Raw genomic sequence first — 18,018 nt, forward strand, 5'->3', positions numbered from 1 at the left:
TGTGGCCCAGCTCTAGACTGGCCATGGGATGGGGGGGGGGGTAGAGGGGTATCATCTTTCCTGATTGCTTGTTGCCTCTGTGGCCTGGACCCTCCCGATTCCTCCCAGTACCCACAGACACAAACAGTCCCATAAATAGAGTAACTGGTTGTGCGACATCTTGTTCTTCGTGGGGCTGGAATGTAGTCATCAGTGTTGGCTGTAAGCCATCTGGAAGGATCAGGGTGGGGTTGCAGGGGTTGGGGGAGGTGTTCACTGTCCCAGAGTTGGGCAAGTTCCAGATCTACTCAACTGGCTAATCTTTATACTTTTCTTCAAAGTATAAAGTTGAAGTTTTTCTCCTAATATCAGGAATGGACTCAAGTCAGAGCCGATGCCTGTGCCTGTGCCTGCTACTCTGTCCAGTAACTGTTGACAGCAGGATCAGGTTCTTGGCAGCTTTGGAAAACCAACTACAACACTACAGAAAATGACCAGACACCATGTACCAGGCACCCACGTACACACGGGCCCATTCTGCCTATTAGATAGGCCCACCTCACAGAAGGGGCCTTGAGGCTTACCAGGTCCCAGTCTATGCTGCGGAAGAAAGCGTGGGACTTGATGTCGGAAAACCCAGTCTGTGGCCGGCAGCCAAGCCTCTCTTTGGGATCCTGGGGGTTAGAATTCAAATGAGGGTGAGTCAGGACTCCTAAGGAAACCCCTGATTCAACCTCAACCCAACGGGATGGCCCAACTTCCCCCACGGGAGTTCCTTGTCCCCAGCTGTTCTGGTGTCCAGCTGGGTCTGACCTTCCCTCTGTTGGGATTGCTTTCCTGGTCAGTTACTTACTCACTGTTTTGCTATATCAACAAAAAATTAAACTCAAAGATCACGGAGCCCCAGTGCCAGAGTGGATGATCAGCAGCAGCACAGAGCAGTTGGGGGCAGCTGGCAGCTGATAACAGACAGCTCCAGTAGTGGAGAGACTCTGTCCACTCACTGCATCCCATGGGTAACTTGATCCCAGAGGGTTACAAGGGTTAGTCTGTCACCACAGCCAAGAGCATACCTTATTTAAAAATCCTTTCAAGACGTGTGAGGCCTTGACAGACAGGAAACGGGGAATCCGAATTGGCTTTTCCAGGATAACTGAGGACAGAGACCGGGTGAGAAGTGGCACTGTTTGCTCTTCCTGATAGCCTAACGGGTGGGCCCCCTGAACTCTGTTCGTTTTGTGTTTTTTTGTTTTTTGTTTGTTTGTTTGTTTGCTTGCTTGCAAGGACGGAATCTTGGTAGGTATTCAGCCTGGCTTTGAATTCTTGACCTTCCTTCCAGCCTCTTGAGTAGCAGCAGGGATTACAAGGCCATGTGACCCACACCTGGCTTGAACCCCATTTCTAAGTCAGAGCTTAGACTTGTAGTCCTGGAACACCTTCCTGTTCTAGAAGCCTGCTGGATCCTTCTAGGGACCTCCTGGTAGCATTCACATATCACATAGCCTTGTGTGAACCAACAGCTCCCTACTACCTTTTGGTTGCAGGCATGTGGAGTCTGAACACCGGTCACTAGGGGGCGCCGAGGGACAGCCCTGAGGGGCGTATCAGTGGCCATTAATGCTCTCTCATCAGGAGCAAGGGGAGCCTGCACAGGCTACAGGGAATGATCTGGGTGGGCAGAAGGGGGCTCTGGCTAAATCAGGGTATTCTCTTTCTAGGTGACCCATAGTGAGGTGGACTATGATCACCTCGCTTTACAATCTCTGCCAGAGGAATGGGTTCGTGTGTGTGTGTGTGTGTGTGTGTGTATGTGTGTGTGTGTGTGTACTGTTGCTGATGCACAGCACTAGCTCCATCCTCACCTTTGAGAAGGGAAGAAAAAATAACATGCAGAGGCGGGAGGGAGTGGATACACCGTGGGCCACCAACCTTGGAAAAGGTAGTCTTCAGTGTTCATGTCAGGGTTGTCCGTGATGATGTCAAAGGGGGAGCGCCCAGCCATCATCTCAAACATAAGGACACCCAGTGCCCACCAGTCCACGCTGAACCCTGTGGAAAAGCAGGCAGTCACTAGGCAGGGGGTGGCTGGGAAGCGGCACACTCTGTCCGTGAGTGTGAATGTGCCAAGAGAGTCGGCATCCATCTCCCTGGACAGTCGGACTGCCCTGCACCCACTGTGCTGGACATCTGTGTCCTCAGAAGCTGTGACTCCTCACCTGCACTGTGGGTTACCCAGGCTGTTCCTGGCCCCTCAGCTCTGCTGGGACATCTCTGTTACTCGAGCATGCAGAATGGGACCAGGGACAGCCCCTGCTTTGTTCCTGTCGTCATCATCATCATCAGCGATAGTAACCGATGATGATGATACAGGCTCTCGATATGTAGTCCAGGCTGGCCTTGAACTTGTGACTCCCCTGCCTCAGCCTCCTAGGGCATGGCACCATAACTGGTCGCATTTTTTTCCTGGTTTGATTTACAGTTACAAAGCCCACTTCTCACTGAGGAATGTGGCCCAGTGGTAGAGAGCACTTTGTTCACATGTACAAAGCACATGCCCCATCCCCAGTGCTGCCAAAATACACAGAACTCACAGAATCCATCTCCGAGATGAGAAAACAGTGCTACAGTTTCCTGTATATTTACATTCACTATTCTTTCTTTCTTTTCTTTCTTATATTTTATGCATGTGAGTACACTGTCACTATCTTCAGACACACCAGAAGAGGACATTGGATCCCATGACAGATGGTTGTAAGCTACTATGTGGTTGGTGGGAATTGAACTCAGGACCTCTGGAAGAGAAGTCAGTGCTCTTAACTGCTGAGCCATCTCTCTAGCCCGTTTTGTTTTGTTTTAAGACAGGGCTTCTTCGTGTAGACCTGGTTGTCCTGGAACTAACTCTATAGATCAGGCTGGCTTTGTGTAGGCCACCATTGCCTGGCTGGCTGGCTTTCTCTCTCTCTCTGTCTGTCTCTCTCTTTCTATGTTCAAGTGCTAAGTATTTTTAGACAACAGGAGGGAAGATCAGCCTTCAGCTCTGCCTGGCCATCCCTACTGTCTCTGCTCAGAACAGTCCCCCTGCTCTGGCACACATAGAAATAGGGTCAGTTAGAATCCTAGACTGATTTCTGGCTCCAGTCTGCCATCCCTGGTTACTGAGTCACTTCAACTGAAGCAGCTTGTAGGAACCCAGTCATTCTTCTGAATCGGTGACTCGCACGCGCTGTCTGCCACACACTCATTTATGTGAAGGTGTATTTATGACTGGTTTCACTGAAGTCACCGTCACGAGTCAGGGATAGACAGCTCATGCCTATAATCCCACCTGTCTGAACAGCATGAGAAGCTAGGATGCAAAAGTGGGTGTGTTCACAAGCACACATAGATAACATGTGTGATGAGCCTCTGTGCACAGTAAACAATTTTTTTTTACAAACAGTAAAAAAATAAATGTGCACACACACACACTGCATGCTACACCACATACCCTCCTCTATCACACACATGTACATGTACCTGTATATGTATGCCCCGCCCCCAAGTGCATATGACTGTTTCTACCTTGAGGAGTGGAAAGTACACCTTCGTGTCTACAGCGTCTCCAGATCACCCCCTGCTCTGGATCCCAATGGGGGCACTTCTGCCATTCCCAAGGGCACTTTGTTTCTTCCACATATGCATAGCCAGTGGCCAGTGGCCAGCCAACTTGGGGTGCTGTGACCCAAACCTGGGCTTTCTTGTCGTTGCTTCATGTTCCTTTTTCTCCTCCCTGGCCTTAGGACTCCTCTGAGAGAGGAATGTTATTCAGTGTCATCTGGTGGGCCTCAGGGAGTATGCAATGGGTAACCCTGGGAAACCCTGAGGGGTGTTCTGTGTTATCTTTGGGTATTATTTGGCCATATATCTCCCCGCCAGGGCCACTGTAGGGTGGGCCAGACAGGTTCTTGCTCTGAGTGAAGAATGTCACCAGCTGGGGGAGACTTCTGGAAGGTGTCCACCTACATTTACCTCCCTCATGGCTCACACTCACCGTACTCTTCTCCTCGCAGGATTTCGGGGGCGATATAGTTCGGGGTTCCACAAAAAGTGCTTGTTGTATCACCGGGGCCTAGACCTTCCTGTGGGGACAGAGTTACCAGGAAGGTAAATCTCACATGAAGTGGCATTAAGTTACAGACAGGGGTGCCTCAGTTTGGTCACCACCGAGCTATGCCCCATCAGTGAATACTCCTGCAGGGTGTCAAGGGCAGACAATCGAGTTGGGGGACAGGTGAGGCGGGCACCTTGCACATGCCGTAGTCCGTCAGCTTAATGTGTCCGTCGGCATCGAGGAGGACGTTGTCCAGTTTTAGGTCCCGGTAGATGATCCCCCTCTCGTGCAGGAAGTTGAGAGCGATACAGATCTCAGCAGCATAGAACCTGAGGTATTGAGGGGGGGTGGGGAATGGGGGAATTCTGTAGTCAGCAGGGAGACAGTGGCAGGCGGGCAGCCAGAGGCTGGTGCACATAGAGCCCCACAATGTATCCCTGGTCACGGGGGAAATGCAAATGTAGATTATAGTGAGATTCCACCTCCCACCCACCAGAATGGCTACTTATCACAGCCAGAGTAAGTGAAGGGAACACGGGACACTGGACATCACACGTATGGTTGGTGAGAATGAAAAATGTGACCAGAGGAAGGTCCCTCAGAACATGAAAGCTAGGGCCATGTGCATCTCAGTGGGAAAGCTCCTGCCTTGCTTACATAAGTATGGTCCCCAGCACCAGAACAAACAAGTGAATAAGCATGAGAACCAGAAAGTGGTGTGTATCAAACAATGACACTAACACAGTATGCCTGAGGCTGGAGACAGTGGAGGAGGCCCAGTAAGAACAGTGGATATGAGGAAATGCCTCTATGAGATCCGTTACCCTGTATGCGGATTTTAAAAACTGGAAGGAGAAAAGAATCAGAAGTGGGGTCTCAAGCACTGGGTTGGACACCTACGTCCACAGCAACCTTACTCGTAAAAGCTAGCATGTGGAAGTAAGCACTGACGGATGAGTGGGTAAAAGAAGTATTCATTTAGGGCACAGTGACTCATGGCTGCAGGTCTGAGGCAGGTCTGGGTCACACAGCAAATCCCGCTGAAGAAGAAGAAAGGGAAGAGGAATGGGGGGAGGGAGGGAGTAGTCCCTATCAGTGCAATGGAATATTACTCAACCTTCAAAAGGAAAGGCTATGTGGAGAATCATGAAGACAACATCACGCCAAATCAGATATACAAGAAGATATGGGGCGCTCTCTGGAATCGGACAGGAGGGTCGGAGATGAGGAGCCTGGTAGACGGCATACACAGGAGCAGGGTTCCAGTGTGAGACACAAAGGGGCTCTATGTGAGGTGGTGGCTGCACAGCAGCGTGATAATCAGCTTCCCGGCATTTAACTATCTACTGAACTATCTGGCCAACACAGCAACGTGAACACTGTGTGCGTTTAACCATGAGTTTTATAAAAAGCAAGTGGACAGGCAAGAAACTGTCATTGTTTCTGCCCACTTTCCCCAAAAGCGGCCTCGGTGACTCACAGGACTTCATGGGGAAAACTAAGGTAAAGTAGGAGGGGGCCATCCAGGGGAAGCACGAGGACAGGGGGCTGGGCGGCAGCTGTTCGAGGCCAGAGACGGGACCAGGGAGTCTCTCCTGATGCTAGCGAAGGCCTGCTGTACTCTACTGCTGAAGGATAGGGATAGGAGAAAAAAGTGACCAAAGAGGAAGCAGAGGACTGATGGACGTGGACTTTAAGGGAAGAGGACAAAGCCAAACAAAACAGCTGGGGAGCCACTCATCTCGGGTGAGGGCCTTCTGCTCAAAGTCTGGAGAGGGACCAGTCCTGGGCACAAAGCTCCCAAGATTCCCCCTGAGGGTTTGGACTGTCTTATACCACGGGAAGTTCTCATCTTTGCCACCTTCTGCCCAAATCTCACCCCCTCTTCTCACTGCTGGCCTCTTGAGGAAAAGTCCCCAGGCCATGCTTTATTTCTTTGGACCTACCTGGCATGTTCCTCTGGAAGCTTCCTCTGCCTCTGCATGTGGAACATGAGGTCCCCCCCATTGACATACTCGATGACCAGAAACAACCTGGGCAGGAGAAAAGGGCAACGGATCAGGAACCAAAACCACCCTGAAACATGCTGTAGGCGAGGTCACCACCAAAAGGCCAGAGTGCATGGAACCTCTGTGGGGGGTCGAATTTTTAGCTTTGGGTTGAGTCACCCCTGGGTGCTGACCTGCTGCCTCTTATAGAGATTTGTAAGTGAACAAAACAAAGAGGTGATGGGGTACCTGGGAGCTCCTGAGGTCAGGGAAAACCTCAAGGTGAAAGGGAGGCTGAGGATGAGTTTGACGTTTGGACCAGTGAGGTGTGAGGCATGGTTTCAGATTCTGAGATTTGGGGTCCAAGACCATGTTGGATGATGGGTGTGGCTTCATCACATGATGCCAAGGTAGGACACTGTTTTTGGAAAATTAGGAATAGACTTAGGCTGGACAGTGCCGGTACACTCATTCCTTTAATCCCAGCATTTGGGAGGCAGAGGCAGGCAGCTGGTCTCCAGAGTGAGTTCTAGGACAGACAGGGCTACACAGAGAAACCGTGACTTGGGAAAAAAAAAAAACAAATAAATAAACACAGAAACAAAGAGATAGACTTGGGTGTTCATTCACCTATCTGTTCATCTCTGTGTTCCCAATGGTGCTAGGTCTGTTTTAGGGGTTAAAAAAAAGTTACTATAAGGTAGAGATGAAGGCCAGAGGCCCTGGAGTTAGGGATAGGAGAAAAAAGTGACCAAAGAGGAAGCAGAGGACTGATGGAGCAAGGGGAGGACTGATGGAGCACAGGGATAAGGGGAGAGCAAAGAGCTGTGAGCCATCCTGGCTTAGATGAACAAAGAGGGGATCCATGGGGTAGGTGCCCAGTCAGGTATAGGGCAGGTGAAAATATCAGGGGAACATGGTTTAAGTGTTGACTGCTCTTGTCTCTGTATGTGGATGGATTCCAGGAACCACAGGGTGCCTATCCATCTGCTGAGAGAGGGTCTGTATGGATCAGAGAGAAGAGAATGAGGAGGAGCCAGGCTCAACTGAAGGTAACTGCCAGTAGCTGGGTATCAGGGAAGAGGGATAAGAAAGGGTGGGGCTGACAAAGTAGGTCATGATTCAACAAGTCTGAGATAGCAGCAGCCCAGCAGCTAGGCGAATGGGGTCAGGTCAAGTCTGAGATAGCAGCAGGGGTCAGGCAGAGGTGAAGTCTGAGCTTTGTGGATAAATCTTTTAGGAACTGGGCTTCAGCACACAGGCCCCTCGTGTCTCCAAACAATGGCCATGTGGTTTCTCTCACTAATAAGATCTTTGCTGCATTTAATAAGACTTAATTTTCAAAATTCAATTCATAATAATTTCCCGAGATGCCCTGTTGAGGGCACCTTGGGGGACATCTGGGTTGGCAGCTCATGTTTGCCTGGACTATTTGCCTTTGGAAATGTTTATCTGCAGTTTTCTGCTCATGGTGATGCTGCCCACCAGCATGGGAGCCAGTGTGGGCAGGATCAAGCAAACCCTTCCTCTCCTGGCTAACTGTGAGTTTATCATGCGCAGATGCCTTAATTCAGCCTCCATAGCTTTGGCACGAAGCCAGGGAAGCCAGGAAAACTGACACAGCAAGTTAACCGGCTATAAAACACTCACCAAAATTTAAATTAAGTATTTACAAGAGAAACAATCCCTGGAAATCAGAACAAAAGCCCCCAGCACCATGTGAGGAGCCATGCATGTATTTCTCCTAGGTAAGCCAGCTCTAGGTGTCCTGGTCCCCAAGAAAACGCTACTATGTTTTTGTTAGGGCTGAGTTACCTTTCTCCAGTCTTATTGTCTCTCTAGCCTCTATGGGATAAATCTTCCATGAAATCCTTTGCTTTCTCTCAGGGAGTCACTGGCCTACTCTGGTCCATTTTGTAAGTAAAGTTTTATTGAAACATAGCCACGTTCATTATGATACAGTTTTTCTTGGTATTCATAAGGGGATCAACGGTAAGACCCTTTTCAGTGAGGGAAATCACTGTTGTTCAAGCCCTGTATGTAAAATGGACCCTCTGCTACAGTGTAACACATCTCTGGATTGTTCACAATGCTCAACACAAAGAGGAAACTATGCACATTGTTACTTTGTATTGTTAGGAAATAATGGCAAGGAAAGTCAGAACCTGAGTCTGGGGTGCAGCTTGGTGGTAGAGTGCTTGCCTAGCATATATGGGGCCATAGTTCCACCCCCAGCACTACACGTCAGTACATGTTCAGTACAGACAAAGCTCCCCACAGGGAGTTTTGACACACCCTGGTTGAAGCTACAGCAGAGAACCCAGAGTGCAAAGCAGAACTGGTGCACCCCAACTATGAATCACCTGTGGTGACTTTTCTGCTATTGTTCCACAAAAGCGAAGGTGTCTGTTCTCTGGCCCTTACGCAGGCAGCCTCCCCAGTGCAGACAAGCAGAAAACTCAACTCTTGAGTCATGAAGAGCTCCACATACCTCCAAGTGTCCACATGACACTTGTCAGACTCCGCAAGATGTCTAACACCTCCAAATTAGTCAAAGGTATCTCGTTAAAACTCCCTGAGTGACTGCAAAGCACAGATACCCCACATACCAGGAATTGCAAACTTAATGGGTCCTGCCACCCAGGAGGAATTTTGTCCCTTCCTCAGGTGCCAATCTTAATCTGTACTTCTAGCAGATTCACTTAAGCAGTGGTGATAATGGCTTCCTTTAATAGGGAGAAACTTTGGACACTTTAGAAAACAAGGTTGAACATCCTAACCTGACCCCCATACGAGCAGAATGGCAATGTCTCTGTCTAGAGGCCATGGTAAGTTCCTACATAGGCCACTTCTGTATGGGGCTGGCTCTGAGGGAACCTCCTAACAACGATGGATCTCTCTTCCCTCTCACAACACAGACTAGGCTGGTGTTGAAGCTTGATCCTCCTACTGTGGTCTCCTGAGTGCTGGGATTACAGTTGTGTACCATTATGCCTAGCTTTTTTTCATTTATTTTGTGGTGTGTGTGTGTGTGTGTGCTGTGGTGTGTCTAAGGTGTACTTGCTAGAGCATGTGTGTGAAGCTTAGCGTACACATTTCAGGAGTCAGTTCTCTCCATCTACCAAATTGGGAGTGGAGCATCTTCCTTTACCCACTGAGCCATCTTGCTGCCCCGCCGCTTTCTGTTTCTCTTACAAAAGCAGCTGTGAAACACGATTTTTTTTTTTTTTGGTAGGGGAGGGGCTTACAGTCAAAACCTTGGTACTATTTTTGGCATTTCTTCAAAGCAGAAATCCCACAGGAGGACCATGTGAGCGGCTCTGCAGGTGACTTGGGTTGCCTTGGGTGTATGTGGCTTTGACAATACAAGGTCACATCTGCTCCCACACTTTCCTCTGTGTGCTTGGCAGGCACTTCCCAAGCCAAGTTCCTTAGCCTCAGCTTTTGTCTTGGGCCATGGCTGTGCTTCTCAGCCAGCTTGAGACCAACACCTGCACTCAGACTTATGTGCAGGTGAATGCACAGGTGTGTGCACAGGTGTCTGCGGGTCAGGCAACTGAGCATCTGTCACTGTCCACAGTCCTTTTGGTCATATAGCCATAATAACCCCTAAGGGAGGCTTAGAGGGAGGGGAGGGGCCTGGCAGAGCCCTCAACACTTCTAAAGTCAGATCCCTAATTCCTTTTAAGGCCAGACCACTATAGAAAGGGAGCAGGTTAATGGCTCAGAGATGGATATTATCACTTATCCTTTTTTTTTAATATTTATTCATTATGTGTAAGTACACTGTAGTGTATTTTCAGACACTCCAGAAGAGAGCATCAAATTTTGTTATGGATGGTTGTGAGCCACCATGTGGTTGCTGGGATTTGAACTCAGGACCTTTGGAAGAGCAGTCGGCGCTCTTAACCACTGAGCCAGCTCACCAGCCCTATCACTTATTCTTTTTTTTTTTTTTTTTTCCAGAGCTGAGGACCGAACCCAGGGCCTTGCGCTTGCTAGGCAAGCGCTCTACCACTGAGCTAAATCCCCAACCCCCCTATCACTTATTCTTAAGGAGATGTGCAAACTAAAACCCAGTAGAAATGGATCCACCCACACTGGCAAAGGGAGAAACAGTGGGCTCCAGGGTCCAGGGCCAGAGGAAGCTGCAGGTAGAGGCCAAGTCTATGGCTTCTCTCATCAGGAGAGGACCCAGAGAAAGGAAAGGGGGACCCTTTAGGACCACTGCCCCTGTTTCCCAGTCCTGACTTTGCCTAGAGAAAACCTGATGGAACGAGGCAATGTGGGGGCAATCATAAAGTAATGAGAGCCTGGGCTCTCATGAAGTAATGAGAGAGGGGGAGAGAGACAGAGACAGGGAGACAGGGAGACAGAGAGAGTGAATGTTAGAGAGAAAGACACATACACGCAGAGAGACAGAGAGAGTATTAAAGAGAGACAGAGGCAGACACACACACACACACAGAGAGAGAGAGAGAGAGAGAGAGAGAGAGAGAGAGAGAGAGAGAGAGAGCTAAAGTAGCCAAGGAATATCTTGAGGTCTTCAATTTTGATCTTCTGCTTCTGCCTCCAGAGTGCTGGGATTATAGGCACACACCACCGTGTCCTGCCATACACATCTCTTACATTTCTCTATGGCTTTTGTGCCAGAGCGCACAACCACAATGAGGACTATCCAGCCGAGAGAGTGAAACTGGTCACAAGCCACAGCTGTCCCCAAGTGACATCATGACCCAGTCTGTATGAGCTGTGATAATCAGGAGCAGATGTGTGTAATGACAGGTTTTCAGATCACATCCCCGTTGTCAAGGCATTGGGCTGCACAGATTACCTGATCATTTGAGAAAGGTTGCTAACTCTCAGTACAAATAGTAACAACAATACAAAAGTTTTGAGATGGCCTGCACTTGATAGAACTCATTCATTCTCCAAACCAGGAGGTAAATTCTGCCGTTTTCCTGATGATATGGAGAGAGACACCAGACACCAAAGCTTACATACTCCTGATGTCAGCCTACAGAGGAAATGGAGATCTCATCCCCCAGGTCCTGCTTCTGCTCCCAACAGAAAGCCCTGCCCAGTAGCTGACAGAAAAGGGATAAGGAGGAGTCAGCCTAGACACAAGTTGGAGTCACAGAATCAAGGGACCAGACCCACAACCGAGGCCTAAGAGAAGAGAGGCTCAAACCCTGCCACACCAAGGACACAAACCAGGAGTCGTGCACAATGTGAAGGAGAGACTCAGACCCCAGTTCCCTGACCCAGAAAAGGCCCTGCAAAGAAAGATGTAGACAGGCAAGGAAACCTGACACAGCTGGTCCAACCAGAGGATTTTTATCTTGTTCAAAGAAATCTTCTATGGAGGAGGGAAGGGAACCAACTGGTTTGGGCGTCTACAGGAACAGAAGCAGGGTATCCACAAACTGTCAGTGTAACGGGGGGGGGGGGGGGGGGGGGGGTTGCGGGGGGGCATCCTTACGCACCACAGGGTACGAGCCCCACACTCTGCCCTGAGTCAGAAAGTGTCAGAGGAACTGAGCAACAGGAGGAAGTAACTGAATGGCTGCGGAGATTGTTATCACCTAGAAGCCCCAAAGCAGAAAGGCACCCAGGAAAATCCTCACAGGTACCTATCAAGAGGTAATCTTGGGCCTGCGGTTCAGAGAGCGCTCATTTGTCGCATCTGAGGTCCTGGCCTCCCTCTCCAGTGACACACCAAAAAGGGGACGGGGTTGGAAAGGTGGTTTAGTGATTATGAGTATAGACTGCTTTGGCACAGGATCCAAGCTCAGTTCCCCATGCCCACAACCATCTGTAACCCCAGCTCCAGGGGATCTGCTGCCCTCTTTAGGCCTCAGAAGGCATCTGCACACACATACATACAAATACATAATTAAAAAACCAGTTGGACCTGATAAGTTCCAGTAGCGTTTAGGATTTTCTGCAGAATAAAATAGACAGAATAAAGATTATGTAAGAAGAGGAAACTACGGATCAACCAAACATCAACACAAATATCCATGAAAATGTCCTAAATAGCAGCAAAGTTTGAAAGCACACATCAGACTAACACAGGACATGGCATCCTCCAGTATCCAAGGACAGTCTAGCATCAGGACCACCTAACAGTGTTTAGGTGACATAGTTCACTTCTGGAGGCCCCTGGGAGTGAAAATCCAGTCTTTGTCAGAACCAGGGACCTTCTGAGGCAAAATGATCGCCCCACCCCACTTTGGTGGGAACTTTCCATGTGTATTCTTGTGTGGGGTTTGTATACATATATACACATGCTTGTATGTATGTGGGCACATGTATGTGTTTGGAGCTCTGAAGTTGATGTTGCCAGTCTTGCTCTACATCTCCTCACCTTATTCATTGAGGCAGGGTCTCTCAATCAAACACCGATCTCACTGATTGGTATGGCTCCTGCTGCTAGCCAGCTTGCTTAGGAAATCCCCTGACATCACCTTCCAAGGCTGGAACTAGAGTTACAGCTCAGCCCGCCAGACATTTACATGGGTTTGGGGATCCAAAGTTCAGTCCTCTTTGTGCAGCTGTGTACTGCCGAGGCATCTGAAGCAGAAAAGGATGTAGATTTCCTGACAAGATAAATACCTGTCCGAGCCAGGGCTTTAGGCGGCCAGGTCTAGGATGTGAGGGACAGCTCTTGTAGCAGTTCTGCTGTTAACCAGAACTTGGGGCCACAAGTGGAAGCTCTCGACTGTCCCTTCCAGCCCCATACAAAAACACATCTGTCTGAGGGGAGTGAAGGGTTCCGTTCTCTCTCCCTACCTCCCACCTCCTTCCTGTCCGCCTTCCTCGGTTCTCCTTGTCTGATGGCATGTGACTCACGCTTGTGGCTGGCACTGTACCATCTTAGAACTCTTATCCCCGGTAAGAAAGAGGACTGTGCTGATCATTCTGGAAGGAGGAGTGGCTAGGCTAGCGTCAGTAGCCTGAGGGAGATCAGATGCCAACCCTGTGGGGGAGGGCAATGTCTGTTTCAAAATTTAAAAAAAAAAAAATAAATAAAAGTGGAGGGGNGGTTGAGAAAGACACTCGAAGTCAACTTCTGGCCTTTATACATGCACAGGCAGTACACCAGCCTGTGCACACATAGGTCTCCCACCCCCGACAGGACAGGAGAAGACGAAGAACTAGGGTATGGCTTAGTGGTAGAACACCTGCTTTGAACTAGGTTTGACCCTTTGCACCAACCAGTAAACAACCAAACAAAGTTGAGTGGTAGCCATGGTAGCACACATGTGCCTATGAACCTGGCACTCAGCAGTGGAGCCAGGAGAATAGGAAGTTCTGGAAACAGCTACATAGTAACACTCTCTTTGGAGAGAAAGGAAGTGGGCGGGGAAGAAATTGACTTTCCGGGCTGATCCTGAGAGTCAATCTAACAAAAGGAGACCCATATCCTTGTGAAGCCAGGCACTGTCCCCAGGGCAAGGCAGGAAGGGTGGTTGGCTCTACAACCTCACACCCACCCATAATGGGGCAAACACCTTTAGGTCTGTCAGTCAAGGCCACTGGCTCAAGGATTTGGCTGTGGAGAATGTGACCTGACCTCATTCCCCTCCCCAGCAATATACCCAAGAGCAGCGGCCGGTCACTTCCTAGCTGGAGTAGACAGCTCTCCCACAGATGGGGGAGGGCATGTCCTAATGGGAGAAACACCTGTGTTAGCATTCATTGGACACAAACTATGTCCCAGGGTCCCAAGGGTCCCTTTGCTGTCCAGGGCTCCCTGATGACTCACTGATAGCTATCCTGTGTTCTTAGGATAGCACAGAGAGGAGGGTGGAGAGATGGCTCAGTGGTTAAGAGTACTGACTATTCTTCCAGAGGTCCTGAGTTCATTCCCAGCAACCACATGGTGGCTCACAACCATCTGTAATGGGATCTGATGCCCTCTTCTGGTGGGTCTGAAGACAGTGACAGTTTTACCCACATACATAAAATAAATCTGCTCTGACCCCTGGCCTAGGCCTGCCTAGCGGCTGGAGCTGTGTTCTACAGTAAGAGGCTGCAGGGCCTGCTCAGCAACCATTTCAGGGGGTTGAGATGTTACGCTATCAGCATGAAGGCTGACATGGCTCCCACGCTCAGCTCCGCAGCTGCCACTCAATACCAGCTCTTTCCATTCTGGGCTCCAGTGTGACACAGTGAGTGACAGCCTGAGTCATCTTTTCTCTCTCTCCCTGGGCCTCTTGAGAGAGTCTTGCCAAGTTTACAGCAATTTGGGCCCTGCTGAAACTCTTGAGGCCACAGCCCCTCCAAATTGCATGGGGAAGTGGTTCTGAGGGCGCGACCTGGTCGCTCTGCTCACTTCTTGGTCCTCATCACACTGACCTGGCCTGCAATGTCTACCATACCCAATGGTTCCCCTTCCCAGATCCAGCCTAGCCCTGCCTAGTGGTTATTGGGTGCTTGGCTTGCTCTTGAAGGACTAGGTTGGCTCTTTGCATCAGGGGACTTTTCCCTTTCTCTTAGGCCAAAGTCTCTCTCAGAGATCACCTGCTGCTCCTGTGACTGCTCAGCTCTGATGTGCTATCCAGCTGTGGACACAGGGGACCTTCTTCACTCCCATGTCCTGGTCTGGGTGCCAGCCTTCTGGGGCTACTCCTGACAGATCTATGGCCTGTTCCAAGGGGATTACGTCTCAGAGAGGAAAAGCTCTCTCCCTCTCCAGGTCTCTATTATAAGCAACAACACACAAAGGATCAAGTGACATCTAATATCCATAAGCTACTTTAGGCAAGCGTCTAAAGTTTCCTCAAGCGTCTAAGTCAGGATGCCGATGGACGCCCCTCCAAGGACGTACAGTGAGGGATTTGCCCTGCCTTAAAAGGTGAAAGTGTGGTTGTTGGCAGGAGCACAGTAAGCCTGGAGACCCAAGTTTGATCCCCGAAACCCATATAAAGGTGGAAGGAAAGAAACAGACAGGCTAACATACCTCCTCCTCCCACACACAATAGTAATAAACTAAAATAACTAACTAAATAAATAAATAAAGAACTCCACAGCAGACCAAGCTAACAAAATTCTCCCCTCCTCTCTCCCCACTCTGCCTCTCTTTCTCTCTCCCCCTCCTCCCCCTTTCTGGTGTTAGGGATTGAATCTGAGGCTCTGCACATGATAAGTCTATTGATATTTCAGTAGCATTCTGCATCCCTGTCCCTAGGCCACACTTAAATTGGGGGGGCTCACACCAGGGGGATGAAAAGGAGGAATTTTGGCAGGGGAAATTTCAGGTTGCCCTTTCCCCTGGAACAGCTTAAGCTGAACTGTTTTCCCTGTTTTTCGAGGTTTTTGTAGAAGTTTTCATTCTGGTTACTGTCTGGAAAAAGACCGTGCAGACGTGGGGTGTGGCTTAGTGTTAAAGCAGATGCTTCGTGTTAAAGTGCCCTGTCTCGCAGCATGCGACACATGCCGTGGAAGTGGTGGTCGGCCTGTGGAGAGCAGGAATTCTGTGGGGCCCCTCTGCCAGAACAGGCATTGCTGGATTTGGGAAGGAAGGAAAGAAATCCTTATCCCCTCCCCCACCCCCTATCCCCCCAACCCCACAGCGGCCTTTTTATGATCTCCCCGCACATGTGGAAACCATTGCCTTTTATTGGCTGGAATTCCACTCAGGCTGCCAGCAAGCTCTAGCTAGCATCCTGCCTGGGGCTTCATCGGTTTCCTGTTGTGTGTGATCTGCTGGGAGGCAGAACACACTGACATTCATTCAGCCCCGGCAGGCAGAGGTCTCGGCAAGAACCCAGGGAGAGTTCCGGGGAAAAAGTCTTTATAAACCCCGTGGTTATTAAGATAGCAGGACTGGCAAGGTAAGGCATCCAGGTATATCCTGTGCCCAACTGCAGGCACCAGATTTTCTGTTCGTGGCCGCTTTGCCTCGCTCTGTGCAAGGCCAGAGACTGTCTCTGACTGAGAGAGGAGCTGGCTTCTCTTTTCTTGGGGGCGGCACATAAGGCTGTCATTGGCTTGTGCAAAGACAAGGCACCAACCAGGAGCAAGGCTTCCCACATGGTGGGGGAGCTCACGTTCCTGAGTAGGTAGCCATGAAACCTTGCTGTACATTTCTGCTAATTCCACAGTACCTTCCAGAACTTTCCAGTTTTGTTCCCAGAGGAAACGCATAAAGTGTTTGCACAGTGCAGGAACAGATGGCCAGAAAGCGTGGGCTCTGGCTTAGACTAGACTGTTGCCAGAAGTCTTTAGGGCAGACCCAAGTGACATCTTGGGGGACTCGGGGCAGTGTGGCTTGTGCTCTTTTCTGATACTTATTTCTAGAGATGTTTCGTGGCCTCTGAGTTACTTCCCAAATCTGTGAGAGGGAATCCACAGACGACAGCCAGCGAGTTAGGTCTGCTGAGTGAAAGAACACTGCCAACCCTGCTCCCAGACGCAGTGATCTGTTGACATCCCAGCCGCTCACCCTGCTCCCAGCCGCGGTGATCCACTGACATCCCAGCTGTCAGGATGCCAGGGCAGGCTGCAACATTTTACTGGTTCCCCTACAAATCACGAAATTCACAAGTGCACACTTTATATTTGTACAGGAAACACGATTTTTACTTTAAGGTTTTCTTCCCAACATCATGGTTTACTAAGTGGCAGGCATTACCCAATCACTGGAGATTCAAAAACACACAGCAAGCCAGGCGTGGTGGCACACGCCTTTAATCCCAGCACTCGGGAGGCAGAGGCAGGCGGATTTCTGAGTTTGAGGCCAGCCTGGGCTACAGAGTGAGTTCCAGGACAGCCAGAGCTATACAGAGAAACCCTGTCTCGAAAAACCAAAAAAAAACTCCACACACAGCAAGCCCTACTTTGAGGGAAGCTCACAACCAGAAAGGGAGACATGCATGTACATTTACTGAAGGCTAAAGCAGCGAAGGGAGGAAGCAGAACCTAACTAACGCACGCCAGTGTCGGCGACAGATCCAGTAAAAGAAACCAGATGTGACAGGCGTTACTCCTGGGACTGAGTCTCGAAGTGGCTGCTGAGGCTGTTGCACGCGGGCTGTCCCAGCATCAGCTTCTGCACCAGGGTGACCTGAGGTTGGAACACCTGACCCTTGTTTCAGCAGCATCCCTGCAAACGCTGACCAGAGCACAGCTGTTCTTTACAATCTCACCCTTCAGGAGCTCCAAGGCCAGGCTGGGCTGCCTTGCCTCCCTCGGGCTTGTTCCTACTGGCAGGAGACATGGTCAGGGCCAGGGCAGAGCAGAGACAGGACCATGTGGATGCACAAAGGGGACCATTGACTGCTGGGCCCTTTTGGTGACTCTGGCTCTAGGGAGGGGCAGGAACGGGGAGAAAAGACTCTATGAGGCAAGGGTAGGGGGTGACTACAGACTGAAGACGGCCTGGTTTACAATATCTCTTCCCCATGCACAGGAAGCTTGCATTTCCTCACAAAGTAATCAGAGCTGCCACTGAGCAGGAGAAAGACCTCAGACTAGTGCTTCCTACACATGGCTTAGTTCCGCACCAAGGAGGCAGCGTGGCCAGGCTTCAGGCAGGAGAAAGAGTAGAATCTGTGACACATTCAGGAGTTAGAGGCTGCAGGGACAGGATCCCACCAAAGGACAAAGCTGGGGACCCTGAGCTGCAAACTGGTCCCCATAAAATGTGCCCTGTGAAATGTTCCCTGTGCAGACAGCATGGCTCCCTGTACCAGGCTGCACTCACAGCTTATGATTTTATGTTAGCAACGTGGTTCACCTGGCTAAGCAGAACCTGGGAGTGTATTTCTGAGGATCACATGTGGAAACACAGAATGCACAAAGCTCAGGCCCTTCCCAAGGCAGGGGTGGTAGGAGATCAGTGACCATCATCTGCAGGGGGCTGAGAAGTTGCCCTTGTCCTGGGTCTCAAGCTGGAACTCCATAGCTGGCTTCCCTGGTCTTTTTTTTTTTTTTTTTTTTTTTTTTTTTTTT

At 49.9% G+C, this 18,018-nt stretch overlaps 1 protein-coding gene across 4 annotated transcripts in view; it reads right to left on the bottom strand.

Annotated features, from left to right (window-relative positions):
* The window catches only part of Prkcz (protein kinase C zeta), a 107,325-nt gene that overhangs the window by 8,334 nt on the left and 80,973 nt on the right, over nucleotides 1–18,018 (bottom strand). For all 4 annotated transcript variants that reach the window (XM_021159769.1, XM_021159770.2, XM_029476138.1 and 1 more), the window contains 6 exons: nucleotides 6,016–6,102; nucleotides 4,263–4,398; nucleotides 4,010–4,097; nucleotides 1,909–2,028; nucleotides 1,053–1,132; nucleotides 564–653 (listed from right to left, as the gene is read on the bottom strand). In XM_021159769.1, coding sequence (XP_021015428.1) covers nucleotides 564–653; nucleotides 1,053–1,132; nucleotides 1,909–2,028; nucleotides 4,010–4,097; nucleotides 4,263–4,398; nucleotides 6,016–6,102 — 601 coding nt within the window. The remainder of the gene's footprint in view (nucleotides 1–563; nucleotides 654–1,052; nucleotides 1,133–1,908; nucleotides 2,029–4,009; nucleotides 4,098–4,262; nucleotides 4,399–6,015; nucleotides 6,103–18,018) is intronic.

Source organism: Mus caroli, chromosome 4, assembly GCF_900094665.2.
Source record: "Mus caroli chromosome 4, CAROLI_EIJ_v1.1, whole genome shotgun sequence".
NCBI lineage: Eukaryota > Metazoa > Chordata > Mammalia > Rodentia > Muridae > Mus > Mus caroli.